Source organism: Carassius gibelio, chromosome A8 (genome assembly GCF_023724105.1).
Source record: "Carassius gibelio isolate Cgi1373 ecotype wild population from Czech Republic chromosome A8, carGib1.2-hapl.c, whole genome shotgun sequence".
NCBI lineage: Eukaryota > Metazoa > Chordata > Actinopteri > Cypriniformes > Cyprinidae > Carassius > Carassius gibelio.
In genome coordinates this window covers 16,868,989-16,884,385 of record NC_068378.1, presented here as the reverse complement: position 1 = coordinate 16,884,385, position 15,397 = coordinate 16,868,989, and the positions used below count along the sequence as shown (strand labels likewise).

The 15,397-nt window shown below is 34.1% G+C and overlaps 3 protein-coding genes across 4 annotated transcripts; 2 read left to right on the top strand and 1 right to left on the bottom strand.

The window, feature by feature from the left end:
* The first annotated feature begins 1,491 nt into the window (after nt 1-1,491).
* LOC128018659 (uncharacterized) lies at nt 1,492-4,407 on the top strand. 2 transcript variants are annotated; one of them, XM_052604316.1, is made up of 6 exons: nt 1,492-1,607; nt 1,931-2,239; nt 2,473-2,590; nt 2,670-2,788; nt 2,872-2,909; nt 3,280-4,407. In XM_052604316.1, exons 1-6 carry the CDS (start codon nt 1,568-1,570, stop codon nt 3,451-3,453), a joined length of 798 nt encoding a protein of 265 aa, XP_052460276.1. In that variant the 5' UTR covers nt 1,492-1,567; the 3' UTR covers nt 3,454-4,407. The 2 variants fall into 2 exon arrangements, with proteins under 2 accessions (XP_052460276.1, XP_052460275.1); XM_052604315.1 differs by having other exon boundaries at nt 2,470-2,590.
* Nucleotides 4,408-4,972: 565 nt separating this feature from the next.
* LOC128018658 (prokineticin-1-like) lies at nt 4,973-7,545 on the bottom strand. The gene is made up of 3 exons (XM_052604314.1): nt 7,276-7,545; nt 6,328-6,453; nt 4,973-5,465 (listed from the first exon to the last, which is right to left on the bottom strand). The coding sequence occupies exons 1-3, from the start codon at nt 7,345-7,347 to the stop codon at nt 5,346-5,348; spliced, it is 318 nt and encodes a 105-aa protein (XP_052460274.1). The 5' UTR covers nt 7,348-7,545; the 3' UTR covers nt 4,973-5,345.
* Nucleotides 7,546-12,979: 5,434 nt separating this feature from the next.
* LOC128018657 (ragulator complex protein LAMTOR5) lies at nt 12,980-15,179 on the top strand. The gene is made up of 4 exons (XM_052604313.1): nt 12,980-13,145; nt 13,229-13,290; nt 13,916-14,033; nt 14,361-15,179. Exons 1-4 carry the CDS (start codon nt 13,111-13,113, stop codon nt 14,419-14,421), a joined length of 276 nt encoding a protein of 91 aa, XP_052460273.1. The 5' UTR covers nt 12,980-13,110; the 3' UTR covers nt 14,422-15,179.
* The last annotated feature ends 218 nt before the right edge of the window (nt 15,180-15,397 follow it).

The following is a 15,397-nucleotide window of genomic DNA, read 5'->3' as shown; positions in this document are numbered from 1 at the left end:
AAAAAAGTGTCCCGATGGACCTGAATTTATTTTACTAATCATTTATTAATCATTTGTGCTTGTTTTTGCAGACGCCAATCTAAAGCTGGAACTATTCTAATTTGTAAATGTTTAGAAACTATTACTAATCATTTAGTATCTTTATGGGCATTGGACTTTTAGCTAATGTAACAAGGTTTGTGTAAAGAGTGGCTGGTTAAGTTTAGCTAAATGCTTGCTAAAGACTATAGATTGTCATGTTGGTGCAATTTATCTTTTTTTATTTATTTATTGAGTGTTATAATTCATAATCACTCACATTAGTATACTACTCTACAGTACATCATTAAACCAGATATTCCTTGAATCATAAATAAAGAGGGGAAAATAAGAGAAAATACTTGTTTATTCATAAAAACAATATAAAATAAACATATTGACCTGTTGCATTTAAGCATTTTAACTTATATGAAATACTGATTTGTTAAACATTATGTAATGTTTAATACATTTATAAGAAAACATTAACAAGCACATGATCTCACAATTCAAACTTTTTGAATATATATTATATAACGCTCCATTAAGCATTATATAATGTCTGTTAAAGTTATTAGTGTTACATATTAAAGTGTTGCCTAAATTCTCACTGTGATTCTCTTCTCGGATGAATGATGGAAAAATGGCTTATGATTATGACGGTTGATTCTAGAACATTCTCAAAAACAGGAAAGATGAGAACAGATGTGATGAAAATCAAAAACATTGTAAATAAACAAAAAAATAAGTTTGTTATTTATTTATTTTTTTGTTGTTGTTTTTTTTTATTCTGTTGGCAGCCAGTGTTTTATGGATTACAAATCTAACAATACTTTTATTAATAGGTAGGAAAAAGTAAGTATTTGTACTCCGTTTTGAATTTTCCACTGTATAAATGAGACATTATACATTAAATCAAGGATGGGCAACTTTGATAGTGTCGAGGGCCGGCACTTTTTCTTCTTTATACCAAGGGGCCAGATTACTAATACACATCTAAACACTTTTAACTTTTACAGAGTCCACAAGTTTGTTACTTTAGCTGAGTAGCTGAGTACACTAAAACCCTCCAGCTGTGAAAATGTATTTTGGAATATTTTGTGACAATTTTGTGACAATAAATTGTTGCATATTTTTTTTTTTTTGTTGCTTCCATTTAATACAAGCCTTACGCTTTATAGTTTGGTGGAGTAACTGGACTGAAGGTACGATGGAGAGCTTGAACTGGAATTTAGAGATTCACTATGATGAACAAAAATCTTTTACAGCTCTTCAACCACTATTCAAGCCCAACAGGCGATTTAAGGTAGCATTTAAGGAAGTATGATTGGATATAAGGTGGTCAAGATAACACATCATGTTTAAGTGTTGCAATGATTCATAAACTACTGAGAGAGCAGTCAGAATGTTTTTTTCAAAAGGCCACACTTCCCTTTTCTCTGGGTTGTTCGTCATGGTCTTACGTTTGATAGGTGTTTCCTCAATTTGACAGGATAAGATCATAAAGTTAACCAAAGTCACTCCAGAATATCTGAACAAGAAAGGGGAAATGAAGCTGATTTTCTTTCTTTTTGTCCTCTTGAAAAGCGGTGAGAATACTATTGTTTTTCTGTGGTTAGGATTATGGATCTGAGTGAATCCATGATTATATGTAATTCTCTGTTTAAATTTAATAGCAGACATTTTACCTATTTTAACTGAATTAAAAAATGTTTGTGGGTTAACCTTAATTCTTTTATTGGTACTTAAATGTGTGTGATTTTGATAATTATATAATTGTATAATTTTCATAACAACACTACAAATTAAACTCAATATTTTAAGCAGCACTGAACGGGGGACAATGGGATTGTCTATCATCTCAATCATCTCTAAACTAAGAAAGCATTAATGTTCAGTAATTGTTTTACAGGAATGAATTCAACAGAAGGACTCAGCGTGCTTTCTTCATCAGAGAAAATTATTTTAAAATATTTATTTAACCCATCCCATCAAAGTCAGGAAAGATTTTGCTGTAAGCTAAATCGGTCAATGTGCTACCTCTTTGTGAATAATAAAGGACAATTTACGCCCATGTATCAAGGAAGAATATTAATCACAAATAATATTGGAGAATTTGAAGTAATAATTACAGATCTGAGTCTAATGGATCCTGGCACGTACGGATGTGGTTTCAGTGGGTTCCCTAAAACATATGAGTTTGTGGAAGTCACCGTTTCTGGTAAGATTTACTGTCATTTGATGTTCAGTTTAATAGAAACATTCATTCATTATGGTTTAAGAAATATTTTTCTCATCTTGTCTCTCATGAACTATATGTTGGTCATACCCAGTTGGAGGTTATACTTCTGTAATTAGTTTGTAACAGTTTGTAATCCAATTAAGAATAAGAACAATAATAATAATCAAATTAATCTAAAAAAAAAATGTTAATATTTTTTTTTCCATAAGTAGATCTGAGTGGGGTAAACACTGCTGCTCTCTTGCCAAAATCCGCCATTAAACCAGCCGTCTGGCCGTCTTCTTCTCCCTCTGCACCCACTGTTTCTGAGAGTGACGCAGAGACCCTCGGGTAAATCATGTCGCAAATTTGAAGCCCTAACAATTCCATCTTTTAACAGTTGTTAATCTGTGTAACTCTATACATTAAGCAATGACAGCTGGAGAACATACTACAGTCTAGCTGCTGTTTTAAGTGGTCTGGTGTTTGCTGTCATCTCAATGATACTGCTCGTGTATTTTCTAAAGACCAGGAGGAAAAAATCCACAGGTAGGTGGACGGACAATGATTATTTTTAATCACCTAAGGATTTTTTTAACTGAATACATTTTCTTTCTTTTTTTGGCCCTCAGATAAAAGTGAAATCTGTGGTTCTGCTAACGCCACCCTGGTAAGCAGTTTGTACATACTGTATCTTCTCCATTGACTCATAACCACATGTGTTCAGTATCTTAGCAAAGAGATTACAAAACAGCTAAACATCCAGAAGATATGACATTTAAGTGTAGAGACTCTTTATGAATCATTTTGTTAATGAATAATACTTTGGGGTAAATGATGGCAAGATTTGGTGAATTATTAGTTGTAAATTATTAGAATTTACAGCTTGTTCATAGTATGCTGATCTGTAATCAGCTTCATCATCCATACAAGGGAAAATTTGATTCTACATTAGCGAACATAGCTTGATATAGTTTGATGGATGGATGGATGGTTTCTGAAATGACATCTAACCCTGTCTGTTCAACATCTCCCCACAGGAGCAGGACGGCATTATCTATTCTATGGTGGAGTTTAAGCCCCACCAGGATCCATCTGAACTTTATGCCAATTTGCAGATACACAGCCCAAAAGACGCCAATGCTTCTTCAAGTTGTACGGTCACAGTAAAGGAAACCGTAGAATATTCCACTATTATGAGAACATCAGCATAAACAATTGCAGTGTTTGTGTTCAGTGTATTCATTGATATGATTTTTGTTACTTTTGTTTTCTTTGAGGGATTTGTTTCTTACAAGATTTTTTAATCTATATTTTTAATGCAACATTGTACTGATATATAGTAATTATTTTATTCTTGAAAATGACATTATGATGATTAATGCCAGAAACTTTCTATATAGTAAAATGTGTATTATTTAAAAATGTGTTTCTCTTTACTCTTAAACAATTTGTGTTTTTGACTCGTGTGGGTTTGACTTAGAAACACACAGGACAGCAATTTGTGATGCAATAATTATAATTGCAATACTTTTGTTTTGGATAAACAGAGAACATTTCTATCATAAATCTCTGTTCAGATGTTGAAATAGGTTAAAAAGAGTTTTTGCAATCCAGTACTTTATAGGCAGCAAAATGAAGGCCAATCTAGAAATAGTCTTTGAGCGAGGCAACATAAACAGATATGGTGACACATGTTATGTAGTGTATTATGATAGTATCAAATAGGATTTAAAGTATACTGCAGTAATCAAGGACACTCAACTGAATCCAGACTACCAGTTTACATAAACCATACCAATAAATTCAGCAATGACATTTTATGGCACTCTTGCTTTGCCTTCATCCAGGTCCTGGGTAGGCAGTTTATTGACCTGTTCATGTTGATCTGCCAGCAGGTCTCAGAAGTGAAGATAATCCACTGCATTTACTACAGAGTTCAGAGGAACTTTCAAGTCATTTTTTTTAATTGAACTGAAACTAGATTGAGAAATGATTAACCTGGTAATACAGAACAGTTAGAAACTGTTAAACAGAAGTGAAACTACAAATAGTCATCTTTTTGTCATACATTGTGTGCTAATTGAATGTTGACCACCATTCTTCCTGTTCTTGTTGTTACACTAATATTTCACATTTTTACATAAAAGAAAAGGTTTTATACTGTATATTCCAATGAACATAATTTCCCATTTCGACAGTAAAAATTTGACAAATATATGTTTAGCTATATTTTTAGGGGCATATATTTTTTATATGCATAATATTTTGTTTTCATTAGTGTTGACACCCTAATGCATCATAAACAATGATCATGCGTTTTATTTTAATATTTTACTGTTGTATTTTGTATTTCCAAAATACAAGTTGTATTGAGAGAAATACCTTTTTTATTATTAAGCATCAGATATTTCATCTAATGAAACACTTATAGTGCTTATAATCTTAAATTATATGATCCCATTTGATCTCAGTCTACCTTCAACATTAGATGTGAATTTCAAAAACAGTCAGGGTCAGCTTTGGCATTATGCTCAAAACTGTTCATGTTTTAAATATGTTTTAAATCTAAATCTTTTTGTAGTCTTTGCAAAAAATAATACTTGCTTTTACAGAAGCATTAAAGGGGAAGGCAGTGAAAAGTGAATGCATGGAGCTAAAAAGGCACAGCTCACACACACACACACACACAGCACATATTCACACTGTGAGAAAAGCACAAAGACCAGTCAGAATGATAATAATTTAATTACCATTACCAAGCCTTCAACAAATTCATAGTATGTTGAAGATGAATTTATCCAGAAATATGATTCCCTCCTAAGCACATTCTTTACAAAATATCTGTTGCATGTATACTTACAGAAAAGTGATGAATTTATTTTGTTTTTACTATCAAGGATACCAAGGTAAACCAGTGATTCTGAGGTAGACCTTGTGCCACGGTGGATAATGTATGTTGGCATTTCTGGGGAAACTGGATAACAGCATTTTTGTAGTGCAAAGTGCATGAGAGTGAAAACGAAAATGACCAGAAAGGTGCTGTGGCACTTGTTATTAATCTAGTTGTGCTGTCACTCTTCTTTTTCTCCTGCTCTTTCCAGTGTTAAAAGTCTATGTTTTTGAAGTCGCTGGTACAGCGATATCTGTTGTCGCTGTACCTGGTGCACACCAGATGAGGCAGACAAGGGCAAGTGTGATGTTGTCTCTTGCCAGGGAAAGGAACCTAAAAGGAAGTCCAGACACAGACAACTTCACAATATTATTATTTCATAATTACCTTTTTTTTATCAGCACTGCATTGATAATAAAAAAACACAAATTGTTACATTCAAAGACAACATTCTGTGTAAATATTTTAAGTCTGACTGCTGTAATGATATCATTTTAATTAAATCTTTCCAGCCGTAAGGTTAGCTAATCAAGATTCATTACAAAACTCTATGGCTTCAGTTTCTGCTTAAATTTTGCTGTTTAGATGACAAGATTTTGTCATCAGTGAGTCACAAAAACACTCCAAATCTGTTTCTTTTCGCCTCGTAACCTGAGCTGAATGGCAAAGCTTCTGTATCTCTGAATCAGCCTGAGTCCGTCTGACAGAGATAAACAGCCCTGATCTGTGACACATTCGATCGATATCAGTTACACTTATCAGCAGATTCTTTTAAAGCCTTTCTCAGTCATCTCTGGCAATCACCTCTGTTTAGATTCAAGATTTGATTTGTCACGTACAAGTTGAATGACATGCAACAAGCAGTGAAATGTAGGCCTGGCATACTCTTTTTAGACTATGCAAAAAAAAGAAAAAGAAAATTATTAATACAATAAATACAAATAATAAAATATACTAAAAATTGTAAGAAGAAAAAAAAAATAAGAAGAAAATGTTACTCCACAATCCAATCAGCTGTTTAAAAAGAGATTGCATTCTTGTTTTTACTTAAAGTGATTGTTTGCCCAAAAATGAAAATTTACTTCTAAAATCATTAAAACTTTTTTTTTCTTTCAGTTCTTATAACAGTTAGGCCTGGGTAGTTTTCATATTCCAGAGGGGTTTCTCATGGCTGTGTGTGAGTGTTTGTATATACCTTGTGGCTGTAAGGGTGACATTCGTCTCCTTCCAGTCCCTGTGGTGTGCACATACGCAGGCCTCTGAGCCATAGACTCACAGCACAGCACAGACCCACACCACACTGCACATCTCTGTCACATGCCTGATACACAAACACAACACAACATCAGTCGCATACTGGATACCTTTCATTCCCTGTACATAAAGATCTTGCTCTGGCTTTGTTAAAAGTCTTTGTTAATTTATAAGTTAATTTGTACAAAGAGAGAGGTTCATTTGTACTGGATTTGATTTATAAGTAGATTATAATTATGCTTCTCTGTTTTCTCTTTCTCTCTCTCTCTCTCTCTCTCTCTCTCTCTCTCTCTCTCTCTCTCTCTCTCTGTGTTTTTATATAATTTTCCCCAGAACCATTAAAACCTGTGACAGTCAAACAAGCTCAGGTAGCAATAGTACTACTTAATATTCTACATAAAATGACAATGATAAATGATATCCAGTTAAACATGAGTTAAATGGAGGATGTTAATTGTGGATGTTAATGATGGGGCTGTGGGAGCAAAAAAGACTGGGGAAAAACTGATAAAGTAGGGAAAAATATGTGGTAGAAATGCAGAATGATTGGGCTTTATGTAGGAAAATGTGGAAAAAATTAATTATTTATACTTTTTTTTTTTTGTAAAGTTGCATTTATTTTGACATAATAATAACTTATAAGCAAACATGTTTTTTAAACAATTAGCCAGAATAAACCAAATGAAGGCAAATCATAAATTAACTGAATCATTTTGGAGATAAGTAAACCTCCTTTTCACTGTTAATTACTATCAAACCAAACTAAATACAATTGATTATTATCCATAATGACATAAACAAATGGTCAGTTAAATGGAAACATAATTAAATAATACAATTAAATGAAGAAAAAAAAAAAGTAAAATCATCTGCAAGATGTCAGACTTACCCCTGTGATGACGGCACATCTGCACCAGCTCAGGGACAGCAGGAGCACGGACAGAATCAAAACCCTGCTCATACCAGCGACACGACACAAATACACACAATTAAACAGAGCTTGATCGGTCTTATTGGTCTCTTTCTAATTCTCCCCGTTGATCTCGTTTCGGTCCTGTGGAGCTCCCAGAGGACTTTGTATGGCCTTGAGATGATTTCACTTCTCTGCTGTTCTTGTCGTCCTTTCTCAGAGTGTGGAGTCTTTGGTATCTTAGGTTTGTCTCTGTCTCTCTCTTACTTTCTCCATCCCTCTTTCTCTTTATCTCCCCTCGCCTCTCTCTTACCCCCTCCCACACCTCCGCAGGGACTTCTTCATCTCTATCTGTATGACGCTAGACCAGATGATAGACGTTTCACTTCAAGAAAGTCTTTCCTAATGACATCAGCTACAGTAGCACATTTTTCACTTGATTTTTATGGTTATTAATCATGAGTTAAATTTAGAAAAACATTATTTGCCAACCTTTTTTTGTCTTTCATGCCCCCAAAGCACCATTAATAAGGCTCAAGTACTCCTTCACTGAATCCTGAAATGTGTTCATATTGTCGACTCATCTTATAGTGAATATCATTGAAAATAATAATACAGCTAAAGTTACAAATGAATTAAGATCACAGTTGATCTATGAGTGGAAGAACTAGGTTTAATTTTTGTATTGTTTTTTGGTTGCACTTTATTTTACAGTACGTGTACTAACATGTATTTATAGTGTACTTACAGTGTATTTATCTAAGAAAGTTCTGGTAATACAAGGTAACTACATGGGGTAGGGTTAGGTTTAGGGGTAGGGTCAGGGTTAGTAACTAGTTATTACATAGTTATTGTAATTACTATAATAAGTACATAGTATGTACATGAGGAACAGGACTAAAATAAAGTGCTACCATTTTTTTTTTATGTGTAATATATATATACATACAGTGGGTATGGAAAGTATTCAGACCCCCTTAAATTTTTCACTCTTTTTTCACTCCATTTAGCCATTTGCTAAAACCATTTAAGTTCACTTTTTTCCCTCATTATAATGTACACACAGCACCCCATATTGACAGAAAAACACTGAATTGTTGACATTTTTGCAAATTTACTAAAAAAGAAAACCTGAAATATCACATGGTCCTAAGTATTCAGACCCTTTGCTGTGACACTCATGTATTAAACTCAGGTGCTGTCCATTTCTTCTGATCATCCTTCAGATGGTTCTACACCTTCATTTGAGTCCAGCTGTGTTTGATTATACTGATTGGACTTGATTAGGAAAGCCACACACCTGTCTATATGAGACCTTCCAGCTCACAGTGCATGTCTGAGCGAATGAGAATCATGAGGTCAAAGGAACTGCCTGAGGAGCTCAGAGACAGAATTGTGGCAAGACACAGATCTGCCCAAGGTTACAAAAAAAAAAATGTCTGCTGCACTTAAGGCTCCTAAGAGCACAATGGCCTCCATAATCCTTAAATGGAAGACATTTGGGATGAATAGAACCCTCCCTAGAGCTGGCCGTCCGGCCAAACTGAGCTAACGGGGGCGAAGAGCCTTGGTGAGAGAGGTAAAGAAGAACCCAAAGATCACTGTGGCTGATCTCCAGAGATGCAGTCGGGAGGTAGGAGAAAGTTGTAGAAAGTCAACCATCTCTGCAGCCCTCCACCAGTCGGGGCTTTATGGCAGAGTGGCCCAACAGAAGCCTCTCCTCAGTGCAAGACGCATGAAATCCCCCATGTAGTTTGCTAAAAAAAAAAAAAAAAAAAACTGAAGGATTCTCTGGTCTGATGAGACCAAGATAGAACTTTTTGGCCTTAATTCTAAGCGGTATGTGTGGAGAAAACCAGCCATGGCACATCACCTGTCCAATACAGTCCAAACAGTGAAGCGTGGTGGTGGCAGCATCATGTGTGGGGGTGTTTTTCAGCTGCAGGGACAGGACGAAACTTGTTGCATCTTTCCCAAAAAGACTCATGGCTGTATTGGATCAAAAGGGTGCAAAATTGTCAACAATTCTGTGTTTTTATGTCAATATGGGGTGCTGTGTGTGCATTAATGAGGGGAAAAAATTACATTAAATGATTTTAGCAAATGGCTGCAATATAACAAAGAGTTGAACATTTAAGGGGATCTGAATACTTTCCGTACCCACTATATATATATACATATATATATATATATATATATATATACATATATATATATATATATATATATATATATATATATATATATATATATATATATATATATATATATATATATATGTATATGTATATGTGTATATATTTGTGTGTATATATTGTAGTTTTTTCCCGTTTCCTCATTCACTTCTCTACTATGCACTTGTTCATTTTACAGGAGTCCACGAGCCATAATCACCTTCTCATCTGAACAGGATTCATCACTGTTTACAGTGCCAAAGTAATGTCAGACTTGTAGCCAAGTTTCAGAATACCAATACAAGTCAGGGTCATAGGAAGTGAGTCATCAGCAAATGGGGTTGATGAGAGAAATGTTTATTTTTGCTCCCTGACAATATGATGCAGCTCGCAGGTAAATCACAACAAATTAAGCACTTGTCAATTCATTTGAGACATTTAAGCCTACAGTCACTCCATGACATGACATGCATTGTCATTCACTGACAATTTCCTATTTACAGGTTTTAAATGTGCCAGTCAGGCACAGACGGTTAAACGCATTCGACATCATGTCCTCTCAAGCCTGAAAACTTCCTTGACCCAGCAGTAGCAAGAGTAACAGTACATTTCTCATGAAGCGGTTCTTTAAAACTTCAGTTTCTTGTGTCAATTTCAATCTGGTCTCATCCTTCTGCTTTGTCAATGTAAGGTCATCAGAAAGCCTACACAGCATCAGTGACCACAGAACTTCACACAAAGCTCTGCAGATTTATGCAAAATTGTAACGCCTGCCATTCATGAAAACTGTTTGCAAGTATTTTAATTGTGCTTTCAGCTAACTATATTTTAAATAAATATAATTATCCATTGCCTTGCAACTTATAAATTCCACCACAATGTTTTTATCAGTGTCAAAATCAAATGAAAATGTGGATATAGCCTGTATGACCTGCTGATCATCAAAGCTCTTGGGATGGAGATACGTGATGAAATGCAGCTATACAGAATCAATGTGCTTTCTTAAAATTATAGCTAAATTAAATATCCAAGTTGAAGGCAATTGGTGTGAAGGATACCAGGCTGGAAAATGTCAGTCCTATCTGTTAGGATTTGATTTATGTTTAGCGAGAGCATGAAAATGTCATCGGTTAGTCAGCAGTGCATTACTTGACTGCACTGAAAGTGATGGATGTCACTGACGCCCAGGCCACGTAATTACATTGCAACTTTTTGTCCCGTCAGCAGACCAGCTTGCCTGTAACTGTACAGGGCAGAGCAGAAATCATCAAGGGTTGCTGGCAGGGGAGAATCCAAGTTAGCTTAAAGTGCCTTAAAGCTGTTAATCATAACTTTAATAACAAATGTAGTTTGAAAACTGAGCTAAAAATGGAGAGAGAATAATTGCTTAAATAAAATGTTAAATTATTAAAGTACTAAAGTACTAAATTATAAAAAAATAAAGATATATATATAGCCATTAACAAGTCTGTCTTTGGTAATAGCAGAAGTAAAAGGATGCACACACTCTGGAAACATTAACCTGTTCGGATGAGCTCCAGAAAGACAGAAATGTCTGATGGTGCTCTGCATTCTATTTGCATATATTGAGTTCAATAACCTGATTTATACTTACATGTTGTACAAATTGTATAGTGGTAGGCTGTACACAGTATAATGTATATAGGCTAGTCTAAATAGATACTACAGCTATATAAGCATATGACAGATATGACATAACAATTGTCTTTGTGAGAACTGATTCTTAAAAAAGGCTCACAAAACACAGAAAGAGAGTACCTCGCTATCTTGAGTTCAAAATGGAGAAGACTGCATCAGTGTCTGATAAAGAACTTCTGCTCAAAAACAATTGATGCTGAGGAGCAGGACTGGTCTTTTATTCTTCTTTTGGTCAGAGCATGGGGTCATCTAGAGAGATATCAACAGTGAACATTCCCCTGGGAGTTCTCATTGACAACGACAGATAAATGTTAACCGGATTATTTTTTTTTTTTAAGAATTCTTTAGGAACGTATTATTTATAAAAAAGAAAGTAGAGGAAAAAAAATAAAAATGTATCTACCCACTGAATTATATGTGATCATCCACTAAATAACAATACATTGCTCCAGCCGTGACGTCTAATTCACCATGGGTTCCATCTGGGGTTTTATTATGGGGTTTTTCAATTTATAAATTTAAATTAAATTACATGTATGCATTTAACAGACGCTTTTATCCAAAGCAACTTACAGTGCATTCAGGCTATCAATTTTCAAATATCATGTGTTCCCGGGGAATCAAACCTCCAACTTTGTGCTTTGCTTGCTTGCTTGCTATCAGTGCTCTACCAGTTGAGCTACAGGAACACTGTAATGTGTAAAACAAGGTCTGTGGTAAATATAAATTGATAATACTTGGATGTCAGTTTTTTACTCTGGGTTTTGACGTCATGGCTGAAGCACTCCATAGCCCTGTTTCTCATATCGTGACATAGACATGTGGGGGGGTGTTTAAATGAGGTGTTTTTGGAGGGCGTTTTTGTTGACTCTTAACTTCTATAAATAATACCTCTTTGGATTTGAGACTTTAGTCTTTGCAACTTTACAGATGTTTTTTATGCACCAAGAGCTTGTTACACTCCAAAGAGAAAGAAAAAAATTAAATTGCATCATATGAACCTTTTAAACATTTTCTTTTAATTAATGTTTGCATTTAACATGAACCATTTCATCATTATTTCTAATACTGCAGGCTCATATTGTAAATGTAAGCATGTGCAAAGTGCAAACTTTGTGATTAATGAAAAATTAGTCAGATTTACAAAATCAGGTAATTGTGTTCACCAATGTATGTTTATGTAAAGACAAAATAATTAGGTAAACCAATGTCTGTCATCAACTATTTAATTTGTGATGACACTGATGAATGATTCATCACAAAAAAATAATAATAATAATAATCTTGTGTTTTTGGTTTTATCATTCAAAAAAAACATTTTTGAGTAAATTGTGTTAAACCCTATCTTAATGGTTTAAAAAAATAAACTTTACATTTTAGATAAACTTTCTAATTTGAATAAACTTTATATGCAACAAAATAAACTTAACATGAAATAAGTAGTTTTGTATTTCCTGTAGGGCAGGGCAAGGGATGAGGTAATGAAAACAAAAGTTTCTACCCAATTGTACACATTGAAATCTGTGTTTGTTTGTTTTTCTTTCTCCAGAATAAATCCAGACAGGTTTCAGCCTATGGGGAGACCTGCACTGAATGGTCAGTTTCACATGTAGTTTGAATATTTTCAATATACAAAATACTGCATTCGTATTTAAATAAACATTTTCCACACAGTATTTTGTATTATTGTTTTAAATACATTTTCATGTAGGCTATTTATGCCCATCTCTGTCTACACGTAGAGGGTTAAAGCTGCTAACAGTATTTTCTTGTTTACCGACAAGAATAGACTTAGAGCGAGATGGCGCTAAATCACATTCGCTTATAGTATTTTTCCCTTAGAGGGCGCCGTAGTGTTGGAGTCGTGTGTAAAAACGTCAGCTGACATCCCGGAAGTAATAGAAATAACAAATATCGCTGCTACTCTCTCGACAATATATAATTTTTCTGTTCGTTTAAGAATATTATTTAGGCTTCTCTTATGGAGGGTTCACTGGAGCAACATCTTGATGACACGTACGTTAAAATACAGCATTCTTTTCCAAACATGTATAGTTGTTTTAGGTGTGTTTCTTTACTAATCTGTTTTCTTCCACTAGAATGAAAAATCCTGCCATTGTTGGGGTTCTGTGCACAGACGCTCAAGGCCATAATCTAGGATGTAAGTATAATTCTGTTTCATTCATCCACTAGGTCATGATGATAGTGTTATTTGAGTAGTTTACATCCGTGCATTTTATTCTGCAACATTAATTTAATGTTAATAATTATGTAGGTGTACAAGGGAAGGTTTAGCTAAAAATATAGATAAACACAAATGTTTTTGATGTGGTTCAGTTTAGATTACTTTCATAAAACTAGGGAGATTTTTATTACTCAAAATGGGAACTTTAAAACCCAAACTGTGTGTGTATATATATCATGTGTTACGTGAAAAAAAAAAAAAAATAATAAAAGAAAATAAGTTTAGATATATTGAGACCCTAAAATTACAGAAAATTTAACTGAATGAAAAATTTTGAAAATATATTTTACAAATATTCATGAAAACTACAACAGTGTATATGATTAATGCTAGAATAACACTACATTTATTACAGTTTGTTTCTTTTTTTCCTTCACGTTCTACGTGTTTTTTCTACATGTTGTTCAATAAAATGTAATGTTACAGAATTTTCTCTCATATGGGTTATCTTGAATGTTTGAAATCTTTTTAACAGCTCACCAGAATTTGGGGATGATCCATGTATTGTAAGTGTCAACTTCTTTAATATTTTTTATCTCAGGCCGTGGCTCACTTTCTGATGAACACGGAGGAGTTGTGTCTGTGCTGGCCAAGCAAGCCGCTTCTCTAACCAAAGATCCCACTGACTCTCCTACTGTCTGTCTGGAGTCTGACTCTGGGTAAGAAGCTAAGTGACAAACATCTGCCTAGTTTCTGGGAACTTGGTTAAGCTTAATTTTGAGCGATAACCAAGAACAATAAAACAAACTCCAGATCTTAAATGCCTAGTATTTTCATTTAAAAAGAATAAAATTGTATAATTCAGGGGTGTAGTTCTTTAGAACTAAGGGCATATTCTCATAACTTTGCTGCTTTCATCCCATTAAGTACCTGCCCCTCCCCCTCATGCTCTTAAAATTTTATCTGTGACTATGGGACTTATAATAAATATTCTTGCCGCTTTTTAAGTATTAAATGGGATTCTTAATATAATTCTGTCATTGCAGGAACATTTTGGTGAGAACACATGGAACAATTACACTGGCTGTACATAAGATGGCATCATAAATTCAGTGTGTTTCTAACGGTCAGATATTGAATACGTGCAGTGTTTTTAAACATCATTATTATTTCTAGCTTGAAAAACTTCAGTGGTCTATTGTCAGCAACATAGAAGTTTAATGATTGGATGAAATCTTGTCTTCCATCAGATATTTGTGTACATGGTTAATCAATAATTTCTTTTCCAATATCTGTACCTTCTTTCAACCATACTCCACAGTTTAGATGTGTTTACTGCTTTTTTGTTTGTTCGAACAATTTTTTCCCAGTTAATAAACTGTGTTATTTAAGGGAAATAATTCTGAGTCTTTTGTAAGCGGTGTTTAAGTTGAAGTACTATAATGTGCTCAGAAGGGGGCAGTAGTTGTATCACATTTAGCATGAAGCAGAATACTGAAGATAACCATAATGATTTAACATTCATTAAGTACCTCACAGAGAATAGTTTAATGGATCATTTTGAGTTATAGTTTATATGCATGATTAACAACTGGAAATTATTTAATTTGAGACAGGTGAGTTTTTTTTTTTCAACATACTTCTTAGTAATGAACAATTATAAAAGTCAATTTTGTCAGACAGATAATGTAAAAATTTAGCAACTATCACTATCGTTTTATTTTACGAATAACAGAAATATACTATCCTTTTTACTGTACATTTGTTGTATGCATATGGAAAATATTGAGAATACTTCTTTGCATTTTGTAAACGCTCTGGCCTGTCATGGAGCGTTCTTTCCTTGATAAAAGTTAACAGTGAAATCACTTGGCTTAGCTCTTGATTGTAACAGTCATCATTTTTGCCTTAACATATATAATAAGGAACAGAGTTTGGCAAAGTTAGTGTGAGCACCATGAATTCTAGAGAGAAGAAACCATGCATTGTAGTCTCTGTTCTATTTTTTTGACATACTGTACATGTAATGTACACTTTGTCACTCATCTTTTAGATGCTCTTGTGAATGTGTAATAATTTTTTT